Source organism: Hyalella azteca, unplaced genomic scaffold (genome assembly GCF_000764305.2).
Source record: "Hyalella azteca isolate HAZT.00-mixed unplaced genomic scaffold, Hazt_2.0.2 contig4963, whole genome shotgun sequence".
NCBI lineage: Eukaryota > Metazoa > Arthropoda > Malacostraca > Amphipoda > Hyalellidae > Hyalella > Hyalella azteca.
Window position 1 is genome coordinate 23,051 of NW_025935171.1, and position 12,788 is coordinate 35,838.

A 12,788-nucleotide genomic window follows, 5' to 3' on the forward strand; every position below is an offset into this window, starting at 1 on the left:
CTCAATAATATGAAGCGTTATTTAGCTTACGTTTCGCAATTTCTTTCAAAACGAAACATTTTAAAAGAAACCCTTTTTGCGTAAATGCAACTGTGAAAAATGGAAGAAACAGGAGAAATTCATAATCAATATAATCCTAAAATAATTCAGCCACCGTTACGTGGCGACTTCATATGATACTTTGAGACGAGCGTATTCGCTATCAACAATGACATGGAGGCAATAATTAATCTAGTAATAAATCATCGTCAATAGCTCAGTGTGTACTTGCATCCTACTTTAGTTGATCAGCTGAGTGGTAGCGGCAGCGCATATACAGCACAGTATAAAACATTTAAATTGGCTATGAACTTCTTTTAAAACACTTGCCTTACAGAGTGTTTAGCTGCAAGTACTGCAGGGCTCTGCATCTATGCTCACAGTATCTCAGAGCTCTCCATCTTTGCTCCAAGTATCTCAGAGCTCTCCATCTATGCTTCAGGTATCTCAGAGCTCTATATCTTTGCTTCAGGTATCTCAGAGCTCTCCATCTTTGCTCCAAGTATCTCAGAGCTCTCCATCTATGCTTCAGGTATCTCAGAGCTCTATCTATATCTTTGCTCCAAGTACCTCAGAGCTCTCCATCTATGCTTCAGGTATCTCAGAGCTCTCCATCTTTGCTCCAAGTATCTCAGTTCTTCAGGGCCACTCCTAGTGTGTCAGGGCACTCCATCTTGACTCAAAGCGCTTCAGAGTACTCCACATTCGCTCGGGATTAACAATCGTATTTTAAATGATACAAAATGCTTGTATTTTTATAGCTATTTTTGCGTTTTGAATCTAAAAATAACTGCCTTTACCGGACCCAGTCCGCTTACAATAGAGACTTACCAACGTGTCCAAATGATTCAGAATCTTGAAGTGATGCCCGATTCAATCAGCTGTTGATACAAAGCACCATTTTTCTTAACATAAGAACATTTTTACAAGAACTTTATTTACAAAATATCAATCTACTTCAGAAATATTTAATAACGTCAGTTTCTTATATTCGGTGCGGCTGAAAGTTGTGAGTGACCGATAGCACGAACGCGTCAGGCTCCTTTTGAACTTCGAGAATATATTGGCAACGAGAGATTATTTATAAACGAGTTCAATTTTCATTTCCTGATCTAATTCAAAATTGTATTCAATATTTATAAGAACATGCATTATTAAGAGCTGTTTCCATACCGAGAGAGGGGACGGCCTTTTGAGGGTAAATTCAGCAAGGCCTAATAAATAAGAATATAATTTCTCTGTACCATGGAGGACAAGGCAAGAAGCTACATGGATGCTGGGCGGCTCCGACAGTATTATACCAGCTTTGCAGGTGAGAGTGGCGGTTCTCAAATTTAAACATGCATTTTATTTTCGAAGCGTGGTTTTAGATCCGAAGCTATTTATTTCTTAGCGTGTACCCTCTTACAAACTACAGCATTCCATACGTATTTAAACTCGTGATAATTTAGCAATAACAATTTATTTATTTAGCAAAAACAATAATTTTTCACGAAAATTTATGAATGATTTTCCAGTCTCGATGAGCGGTTTTGGAGTTGGCATTGTGCTCGGGCTTAGCTCTCCTGCGACGTTCCAGCTACGCGCCCAGCAACAGGAAGCCCTCAACAATTCAGCTCAGTTAAACAACAGCATCGTGGCATCCCAGGATATGATCGTGATGACTTCAGCAGAAATTTCGCTGTTCAGTGCCGTGTATTCCTGCGGTGCATTAGCGGGAGGTCTCCTGAGCAGCGCTCTTATGAACAGGCTGGGCAGACGCGCTACTTTAATGGTCTCAGTCTTACCGTGCCTCCTGGGCTGCTGCCTCATGGGTGAGAGATAATAATAATATAGCGGTTTCAGCGTTTATTATGCCGTAAACCTGTCGCGTATTTTTAACATTGCAGAACATCCACAGCTTGTTGCAGGCTTGAACTCGCAACTCATTGCTTCAAATTTTCTTTGCTTAACCACCCGGCCTACTTGCCGATTCTGACCAGAAACTGACGCACAGAGCTAGGATCGAACCCGCACCTCTCTGCTCCAATTTTGGTACTCTGAACTGTAACCACTGGGCCACCCTGCCTTCAGGTACTCAGATGTTCTTTGCCTTCAGGTACTCGGTCAAAATCATGCAAGTATTTGAGTGAAAGATGCTCTCTTCACTTCTCTGATTTCTCATACTTTTCGTACAAGCATATCAAACATTTATGCTTGTAATTGAGAGATAAAGCACCGCTTGCTCTATTCAATAGATATACCCGAAACCGTATTCATTTTGGCTAAAAAAGAGGCTTCAATTTTGTATGGATTAAGTTCGTGGAAAGTACACACTTTGAAAGATTTATATCATGCAAAAAAACTGATTCTGATTTTGATTGCATGGATAAATTTTCCTAGACTATTATTGCTTGAGTAAGATGAGATCACAGAATAGAGACAGGCAAAATTGATAATGTTATTATTTCATCACGCGGGGAAAAGATCTAGTTAAGCTTTTCCGAATAGATGACTCCTCGGCAGTTTCGTAGAACGCCGCTAAATTCATATGATAAAAATTAAATAATCTTTTAAAATGACGGAAAACAAAGTAATATGGAATCTATACTTAAAAACACGCTTGCTGTGAGTGTAACTATTTTTGTAACTTCAGTCTGTATTGCAGGACTGAGCATCATGCATATGGTGTACTTTTCATGGTCAGGATACTGACAGGAGTGTTGCATGTGTTATCTGTGTTCCAGCACTGAGCAGTAACTATGGGGTGCTCTACCCTGGCAGGATACTGACTGGTGCTTCGCATGTTTTATCTGTGTTACAGGACTAAGCAGCAACTATGGAGTGCTCCTAACTGGCAGGATACTGACGGGAGTGTTCATAGGAGTGAGTGGAGCGTCGGGCAACGCCTTCCTGGGGGAAATTGCGGCTAGTGACATCCGTGGGATGCTAGGTTAGTATTTAAATAAAATAAATGGTCATATAGGTAGAAGTTATTTCATAAATTTCGGAATTTTTAGACCATTAATTCCCCACATTTGGAAGCCCTAAATGTAGTCGTGTCTTCATTGCTGTTCAGTATTGCTACATGTGTCATAAATTCTCCCATTTGGTAAATATCAATGAAAATTTTTGCGAAGTCCTTGTCCATATTGTATTAAATGATGCGAACATTGTCTGGACACATCCCTAGGAAGCGATGTGTCCGCATCCCTTCAAGTCAATAGAATATTTCTGATCCAATGATGATGATAGTTAAATACACGATCTTGATTATTCAAGGTAACTTATATTGAAGAGCTACTCGTTTCTAATGGCAAGGTAAAGAGAGTTATATATATGGATGTGGTGTTCGCACAAAGCTCCACCCCTAACAAAGTTCAGGTACCACCTAGGCTTCGGCCGAAAGTTCGCTACACCTCGACACAAAGAAGTTAACCATAACTATCAGAATAGAATAGAATAGAATAGAAATGTCGGCACTGAAGAAATAGGCCCATGGCCTGTTGCCGCTTCTTGAATTTTTCGTGACTTGGTTCACGAGGGATCCAGCCTTTGGAGCCCGATCTTTCCATAACTGACGATTGATTGAGATAGCTGCTGGACTTATTGCCTGGTCCGTAATTTGCTAGGTTTTTTAAGACTGAACATATGCTCCTGCATAGCTTCGTCTAGTCTGTTCTTGAAGGCGTTTGAAGGCGCCAAAATTCACGTAGCTTTTATTAATCATTTTTACGTTGCTGCGCTTGATGGTAAATTCCGGAATCAGCCGTTAAAAAATTTACAGTTCAAATAAAAATAACTAATTAATAACGATGTTTGACTCCCTTACTTGACTCCACTTAATTAGCCTAATGACCCTCCATCATGCAGCCAAAGGTAATTGAATCCGAAGGACGAATTTACTTACAGAGAGGCCTTGCAGTCACGTCTGAGCATGTTCAACTTGCAAGTCATGCAGTGCCTACAGCCGAGTGCCAGCAGCCTGGCCTAAACTATGAAACTCCAGTTGATTTTTTATGCGTAAAACCTTCCGCTCCAGAAATTGATCCAGTTGCCAAGATGAATTGGAGATCTAAACCTAACGCATAAGGATATAAGGAGCTCAAATAACAACTGATGCAAAGCATACATCGGGTCAGATCGGCCACTCAATTGATATCAGTTTCTGGTCAAACTGCCCTTTACGACTTTCTATTCGCCTGGGAGTATGACAATAGCTGGCCGAGACAAGTTTCTAGTCTCTACGAGCTTGCAATCGCCCTCCCTATAAAAATTTTTACTCCTATCAGCCGCTGGCACAAGGACGCCCCAAGCTCGCCTAGCGCGTAAGTTAGCGGCTCTATGTCTAGCGGCTTCAGGCTCTGGTCGTACGAGGGAAATGAGCTCCTGATTGGGATCCGGTCTATTGGGATCCGGACAACCGTGGGGCGAGTGGGGGCCACGCGTATTTGGTACCAGATACCTTCGGTTGCCTGATACCTTCGGGACAGACACGGCTGAATCTAAAAAATGCGCTAAAAATGCCTTCTCCCTTCCCTCCTTATACTGGGTGGAAGGGAGGAGACATTTTAATCGATGTAAGCTATATATATGAGCAGACTAGACATGTATCACCGCGGCACAATAAAACAAGTGGCAAGTAAACGCGAGTTTGAACCGGGAATAATATCAGTTAATACAACTTTCAACCCCAACTTTTCACATGCTCCACAACATTCTGTAATATTTACCGGAATGCAAGATCCTCTTACATTGCCAGAACAAAGCAATCTTCAATATTCAACAGCACTCAGCATTCTCACACATTGCCCAAAACCAAACATTCTTCAATATGCAATAGCCCTCAGCGATCAACATTCTCCAATACTCAACACAGCTCAATATTATCCCACATTGTCCATGTGCGAAACATTCTACCCACTCACCCGTACCAAACATTCCTACCTATTGCGGTAGTAGCGGTACCGAACATTTTCAACGTACGGCTGAGCAGAACATTCTCTCACATAAACCAGTATTGAACCCTCTCTCATATTCGCTAACACCAAATATTCAAATACACTATTAAGCATTCTCCAGCAATAATCAGTTAAATCAGTCATCAAAATTATCCCAAAATATTAGCAAACCATATTCTAACCATTCCAACATAGCGCAGCTTCAATATAGTAGCTAATTCCTGTTTCCAGGTATGAAGTTCCTAAAATATAGAAAATTATTCGCGGTAATGCAATCCTTCCCAATCCCGTGTACCTTAACTTCTCGAAATACACACTCGCATCCACATTAACCAGTATCACATCCTCTCACAATAACCAGTATCAAACATTCCCTCGTTAGTCTCATATTCACCAGTACTAATTATTTGATATATATTCATCACTACCAAAGTTTCTCCATTCAGCAAATCCAAAATATTCCTACCAATTCATCAGTCAGTAACAACACTCTCCCACTTACAATAAGAACCAAACATTCCATTACTTATACACCAGTACCAAGCCTTTTCACGCAATAATCAGTCCTCAGACCCAAAGTTTTCCTACAACATGTACAAGAAACAGCAAGTGTATCTACAAGACTCAATTTTAATGCAAGGCTCAATTTTATCCAATTCAAAACAATAATTAGATTTCACTTCGAATAGAGTTCATAATAACGGAACCGTGCGAACCGTGCAACTTAGTTACTTACAAATACGCTTCGTAACCCTGTTGGAACATGTGTGTTCAGCAGCAAACTGTCCGCCGACCAGTTGGTAAGGATGCCAGGGGCCGATAAAAGTAACGCAAGCGTGTTGGAGATAACGCAATACCCACGCGTTTTACTATACACACGCAAAGCACGCGCGTTGACAGACAAGCAAAGCACGCGCGTTGAAAGACACGCATTGCACGCGTGTTGAATCTTACGTAACTCTCGCGTGAGCAACACGCACTCAATGCAAGCGAGTTGAAGATAACGCAACGCAGGGATGTTGACGTACACGCAATGCAGGAGTGTTGAAACGCTCGCGTGTTGATAAGTTCGTACCGATGCATAATGCACAAGCAGCGTCAGGACTAAAGGCAGGGCTTGTCACGCTCGCGCTAAGAACTCATGTCAGCCACTGAGCAGGATAAGCCAATGGTGGCCCGATCAGCCGCTGATTTCGTGTGTCATTTGACCCTTATATTTTTAACCATGGAACTACCCAGAGTAGCTCATATTCGGCAGCTGAATGGAGGAGCCAGACATTTCACGCTTGATTCATCTCTAAGGAGAGAGTGGCAACCGAAAGGCGACCTACAGCTGCTTTTAAATTTTGACTGGGCTGAGGCTGCTCTTCAAACATTAAGCGGAAGCAGATATACTCCGTACGTCTGATTGGGGGCGCAGCCGTAGGCCACAAATTTTACTCTTAAATAAGCCCTGCAGCCAACGCCTAGCTCCATCATGCATTAACTTTACTCAGCCTCAGAACTAGAAGCCGCAGACTACGCTTGAACTCCGTAATCCAGACAAGCAACACACTGCCGAAAGATAATAGCGCCGTAGATCTTCAGCCAATGCTTAAGCATGCTCACTCATAAGCGGGCAGTTCCCCGTCCGGCTGTACCTACTCCGGCCTAACCTCTTCTGGCCTAGTCTATTCACGCTGTCCCGGCTCACAACCTTCTTGCAGCCAATGACAGGCTCTACCAGCACACTTAGACCGCCTTTCTAACTTCTTGCAGCCAATGAGCTTAGGTTAGGTCCGCTCAGGTTTGTTTTGGGTGGAGAAAGGTTGCAGCTCGTATGGGTTATAGGCCTGAAGAGGTTAGGCCAGAGGAGGTTTGGCCAGATCCAGTATGGCCATGCTTACCTTTGGCAAGATTATTTTGTGGCTGTGGGCATCCGGCGCTATGGCTTTGGGCACTTGACTTTATAGGCCGTTATGCACTCTAGCGTTCTTACCTATGGGAAGGAATATGAACTAAATGTGAAGTTTGGCAAAGCTGGCCTCCGGCATGTGCTCCCGTCTGATTTAAGCGCTTCCCGAGTCCTAGGCGAAACCTATTTCAGAGGCAGTCCCGCATCTAAATTTTTTAGGAACGAGCCTGTCCGAGCTCAACAAAGGGTTCAATACCACATGGTTGGACGGAACTCGGACCAAGCGTCACTGGGCTCAAACCATGGAAAACTTCTATTTAACAACTGCAGCCTCTGCGTTGATGATGATCCAAGTCGAGGAATAAATTAGCATGCCGAGATTTGAAGAGTATAAATTGAGACACAAATTTTACATTCTTACCCACAAAATTGAATAAAATTTTTCAAGACATATCATAGAATGCATAGAAAGTTGCAGTAATCAAAATTTACTAGAAATTCTATGAATGACTGATATTATTGACAGGTGCACTATACGAGCTCATGCTGGTGGCAGGCGTTCTGATAGCGTTCGTGACAAGAGAGTACGTCTCCTGGCAGCAGCTCGCCCTCATCACCAACGCCCCTGTCCTGCTCCTCGCATTGCTCGTCTTCTTCACCAAAGAATCGCCCGCTTTTTTGCTCATCGCTGGAAAAGAGAATGAAGCTCGCGCTGCTCTTCAATATTACAGAGGTTCAGTGTTCTTTCTCAGGACTCTCCTTTGAAGAGTTAATTTCTTTTTATCCTTTCAATTGACCTAAAAAGTTTTACTACGATAAAGGTATATCATTTTCACCTTAGCGCAACTTACCTCAACAACGGGGTAATATGACAGCCACAGCCATACAACATTATTATGCATGTCGATTGCATCATGTTATCAAACATTAGAGCCATGAAGCGTTTGTTATGCTAATGACGTTGTTGGTGTTTTGTTCTACAGAAAACTATTAACTGCAAGAGGGAATGAATTTCGACGAGCCGACACCACTAAGGCTTTGAAAACAAATGCTAAATGGAAATTCGCCTAATTACGATATGAATAACTTAACTTTTATTCATTATAAGAACAGAGTTGTGATGAATAAAATGTTTTCTTTCACACCAGGGCCCGACCGTGATGTAGACATGGAAATGTGCGCCCTGAAAGAGTCACAGATGGAGACTAGAGGGAAGCGCCTTGCTCTATCTGACCTCAAGAAACGACACATTTACTTGCCGCTCTTCATCACAGTCGTGACGGCCTCCATGTTCCATCTCTGCGGCATAGGAATGGTTTATGCGAATTTCTCCACAGTATTTAAGGTAGCATTTAATGGATATTAAAATACATTTGAAGAAATTTAATGTTTTGTGCAACTTTATATTATTGGATATATACGTACATCATCCTTCCTTTACGAGTGGAAGTGAATCGATATTGATCATTCCAAATTAATGAATAAGATAACCAAAGAATTACTATGTCCGGTAATCTAATGCATTATATTTGAACAAACTCACAAAGCAAGTTCGATATTTTAATAGTTTGTTGAAATCAATTACAATCAGTTGACCTGGAGCTTTTCCTCGAGCCATCGGGATTGCCACATAACCAAGAAGATTGGAGGCCCAGCGCTTAGCGACAAAATGGACAGTTGTACATCCTGAAAGAATGTAATGATTTACGTCGTGTTACTGTGAACTCGTCCCGAGTTGGTCATTGCATATGGTTGGTAGCTCAATGAAGTAACGCCTAAGCGCTAAATTCTCTCTTCAGAGCACCAAGACGAACATGTCGGAGGCAACGGGCGTCATCGCCTGTTGCGGAGTCGAGCTGATCACGGCGGTGGCGGCGATCTTCTTGATCGAGAGAGCTGGACGCAAGACACTGCTGCTTGTCTCCGGCGCTGTCATGAGTGCTAGTTTCGGTCAGTTCAAAACCAAATAAGAATTCGCAGTATGAAATGATTATTTTTGATTGAGGGATTCAAATGATGTGAATATTTCTAATTGAATATTTGAAATTGTCTCATGAAAATGAGTCGATGACGTCTGCTCCTTAAAGTAGAGAACTTCAAACATCGACGATATTTCATCATTAAATTTATTCGACTGATCCCCCTCATGGGGGTCTTCTGACGTGTGTCTGTGCTCGTTTGAAGTCCAATGAGATCTCACGCTCCTGGGGGATTGTTCCTGAGCGCCCCACCGATGAGCTCGCGGTGTCTGACTGCAGATCTCAGTTGTGGGGTTAAATTATTATGTAGGTAGGATTCCTCACATTTCCCTTCTCGGTCTCTCTCGTGCGGGCGGCCGACATCGCGTGTAAGCGACCTTTTGTTCGAGTGTCTTGGTTTCTGTTGCTTTTCACCTGTCCCTTCTGGTCTCTTCGTCTCTGTGAGATGCTAACGCTGCTTCTTGCGAGCCAGCTTCAGCGGGCTGGACAATTGAGACCTTCCGCACTTTATAGGTGATGATTATTTTGAGATTTTGAAGAATTGAGGCCTTTCGCCTCGGTGGCGATGTTATATTTTGACCTCCGGTGCGAAATAGCTTGATAGCTAAAGCGCTAGCAAACCATTATACTACTACTACTACTATTCGACTGATCTTTCAGGGTACCTAATAGCGAATAAAATCTACTGCCTTCCTTGTTTCTTTTGTGATATTCAACACATATTACAGTTAATGACCATTGATTTAACAAATTTTGTCCTCAGGATGCCTGGGATTATATTTTTATTTCTTGAGCTGCAATGAACTGTGGGCCAAACAACATCTTTCCTGGCTGCCCCTGACCTCGCTATTGGCGTACGTCGTGGCATTCGGCATCGGTTACGGGCCCATACCGTGGATACTTTTGGGTGGGCTTACGCGTTTCTATTGACGCACTTCGTTACTTTTAATAAAATTCTCATCAGTATTCAGCGGCAGATTGTATGAAGGTTGAATTTTTTGCCCTTGTTTAACTGGTTCATATAACTTTCCCTGGCTTTCCTTTTCTCTATTTACTTTTGTTTACAGCATTGTTCAGCAAACAACTGAGAAGGGACGTTGAACACTTTGACCTAAATGAAAGTAATGGATAGTATTTGAATATTTTCATGTTTTACGCAAGTCTGAGACTCAATAATTTTTTTTAAATCATTGGAAAAACATTTTTTGCGATTTTATTAGATGTAATTCTTGGTCTAACTGAGGCCTCGAGCCTCAGTTAGGAGTAAAATAAACTTGAGAGTTGAAAAGGGTTATTAACTCGTCGAAGCGTCTTTGGGATGGAACTGACCTTGTAAACCTTGAAGTTCAGCCGTCTAAACTTCCAATAACGACAACAGAACTCCCATCTCGATTGACAGGTGTCGGAGTCGGTGAATATACTGAGGTGAAAGACGATGTGTTCGAATTAGGTGCTTTGCAATGCACAAGAACTACCATTTAATCTAGAAGAACTCCCATGATATCTAAAACTAGAAAAACCGTATAACTTAGAACTAGAATTGCCATAGAACCTAGAACTGTCATGTAAGCTAGAACTACCATATAGAACCTGAAACTACGTTATAACATAGAACTACCATAGAATATAGAATTATCATAGAGAATAGAACAACCATAGAACATAGAACTACCATAGAATCTAGAACTAGAAACACCGCATAACTTAGGACTAGAATTAATAAAGAACCTAAAACTACCATAAAACCTAGAACTACCATAGAACCTAAAACTACCATAAAACCTAGAACTACCACAGAACCTAAAACTACCATAGAACCTAAAACTACCATAGAACATAGAACTACCATAGAACCTAGAACTACCATAGAACCAAGAACTACCATAGAACCTAGAACTACCATAGAACCTAGAACCAGTATGGAACTATGAACTATTTCTATCGGGCCCACGTTCGTTCAAACACTAATCGAAACATGGCATGTTAACAGGTGAAATGTTCCCACCGTTGATACGAGAGACGGCGGCCGGTCTCACGGTGACAGTGGTTTGGACCCTGTCGTTCATAACGATCGTCACATACGACGCGCTCAGCGTAAGTAGCTTCTTACCATCAGACATTCTCTTAATAAAATTCATCCATTCAATGGGAACCTAGCGGTTTAAAAAGTTATATATGTACGTAGCCGTTACTTCAGGTGTCAAGTTAATTTTTTATGGCATGTCAATTTGAAATTCAATAAAGTATTCAAATGAACACCAGTGAGAAGCAATACAACCTACTGTATTAAATTATGAAAACATAAGGAAGTGTACATTTTGTTCGATATTAAAACCTTAATAAAATATTTATAATTCCCAGGGTGATAATTCGTTAAAATTAATTCATCATTATACTGCACACACAAATAGTTGCACAACTGATGCAAGAATAACGACTTGTTTACGACGCAGACGGCTGTAAGATTGTACCCCACACAGCATCATCGTTGAACGTATAAATAACGTTGATTAAACGTTGTAAAAAGTTTAATCAACGAAACGAAATTAACTTGCAATCGACGTTTTTTCAATGTTATTTGCAGAGCTGGGCAGCGCTACTTTGAAATGTAGCGGCCGCTACCGCTACCGCTACATGCTCTAAATGTAGCGGGCGCTACCGCTACCGCTATAATTGCTTAAATGTACTACTGAAAATGTAGCGGCCGCTACATGTAGCGCGCTACTGCCCACCTCTGGTTATTTGTAGGTTTCTACCGGCCCTCAGGCGGTAGAAACCTACAGAAGACATAGCTTGACAACAGCTATTCACGTCACAAAACATAAGGTGCTTATACACGGGGAAAGTATTAGCCGATAGTATTAGCGCAAGTAATTTTAGCTTCAAATATGGGACTAATATCTTTTCCGGGGGAAATTAGCTGAGAGCGGGCGCTTGTAGTCAATAGGGTTTGTATTTTTGCACTGGAAAGTGACATCAGTTGGGCTGCAGCAGCCATGATGTGTGTATTTGTGTCACTCCGTGCGTTCATGAAATAAAGTCGATTATGCTGCTAGTTTTCTTTCCTTTTCTATACAGTTTTTCACCCACACACTGCGTTGATAGACAAAGTTTTTCCTATCCTCAGCTATAAAGTTGTAACAATTTCGCCAACTGCTTTATCAAAAGCCTCCCTAGTTAAGCTCGTCATTATGCAGACAGCACTACGCAGCCACGGCTTCTACTGGCTCTACGATACCATGAACTAATGACGTGCGACCCTACATTGCAGACAGCACAAGGCAGCCACGGCTTCTACTGGCTCTACGCTACCATGAATACCATGAACTAATGACGTGTTCCCTACATTGCAGACGGCGCTAGGTAGCTACGGCTTCTACTGGCTCTACGCCAGCATCTGCGCACTTGCCAGCATATTCACCGCCGCAGTCGTGAAGGAAACTAAAGGCAAACGCCTTGACGAAATTACTAAGCTCTTCGAGAGTAAAAAATCATACGGATGCAGCACCGCAGTGAAAAGAATCAAACAGGGTACCACGACAAACCAAGGGTAGTGTTAATTAAAAACTTATAATTTTACTATTAAAAATAAAATTCCTTATCTATTCATTATTTGTTGAACATTAGTTGTGCTTAGCGAGAGATGGTTGTGCTGCAGTATTGATGCTCTGAGTAAAGTTACAGAGCTTTGGATTGAATTTAACTACCCTCACACTTCCGTCCGAAAAACATTATGCTGAGCGATACCGTGATTTCTATGAAACTTTAGAATATAGCAAAAACAATTACCCGTCACAAAAAAATAATGAGAAAGCCTTATTAATTCCGTTTATCGACACTCTACTTTTCCGATCAGCTCTAAGATTGAAACCTTGCTATATTAAAGCGGCGACAGGAACATATACAATTATACATCGGCAACACCAGCAGGCACCG

General features: G+C 41.8%; 1 protein-coding gene across 1 annotated transcript; it reads left to right on the top strand.

Annotated features, from left to right (window-relative positions):
* Positions 1–1,561: 1,561 nt before the first annotated feature.
* On the top strand, positions 1,562–12,487 carry LOC108668082 (solute carrier family 2, facilitated glucose transporter member 8-like). The gene is made up of 8 exons (XM_047880210.1): positions 1,562–1,853; positions 2,843–2,971; positions 7,400–7,606; positions 8,022–8,188; positions 8,673–8,823; positions 9,616–9,759; positions 10,843–10,946; positions 12,206–12,487. The coding sequence occupies exons 1-8, from the start codon at positions 1,562–1,564 to the stop codon at positions 12,404–12,406; spliced, it is 1,395 nt and encodes a 464-aa protein (XP_047736166.1). The 3' UTR covers positions 12,407–12,487.
* The last annotated feature ends 301 nt before the right edge of the window (positions 12,488–12,788 follow it).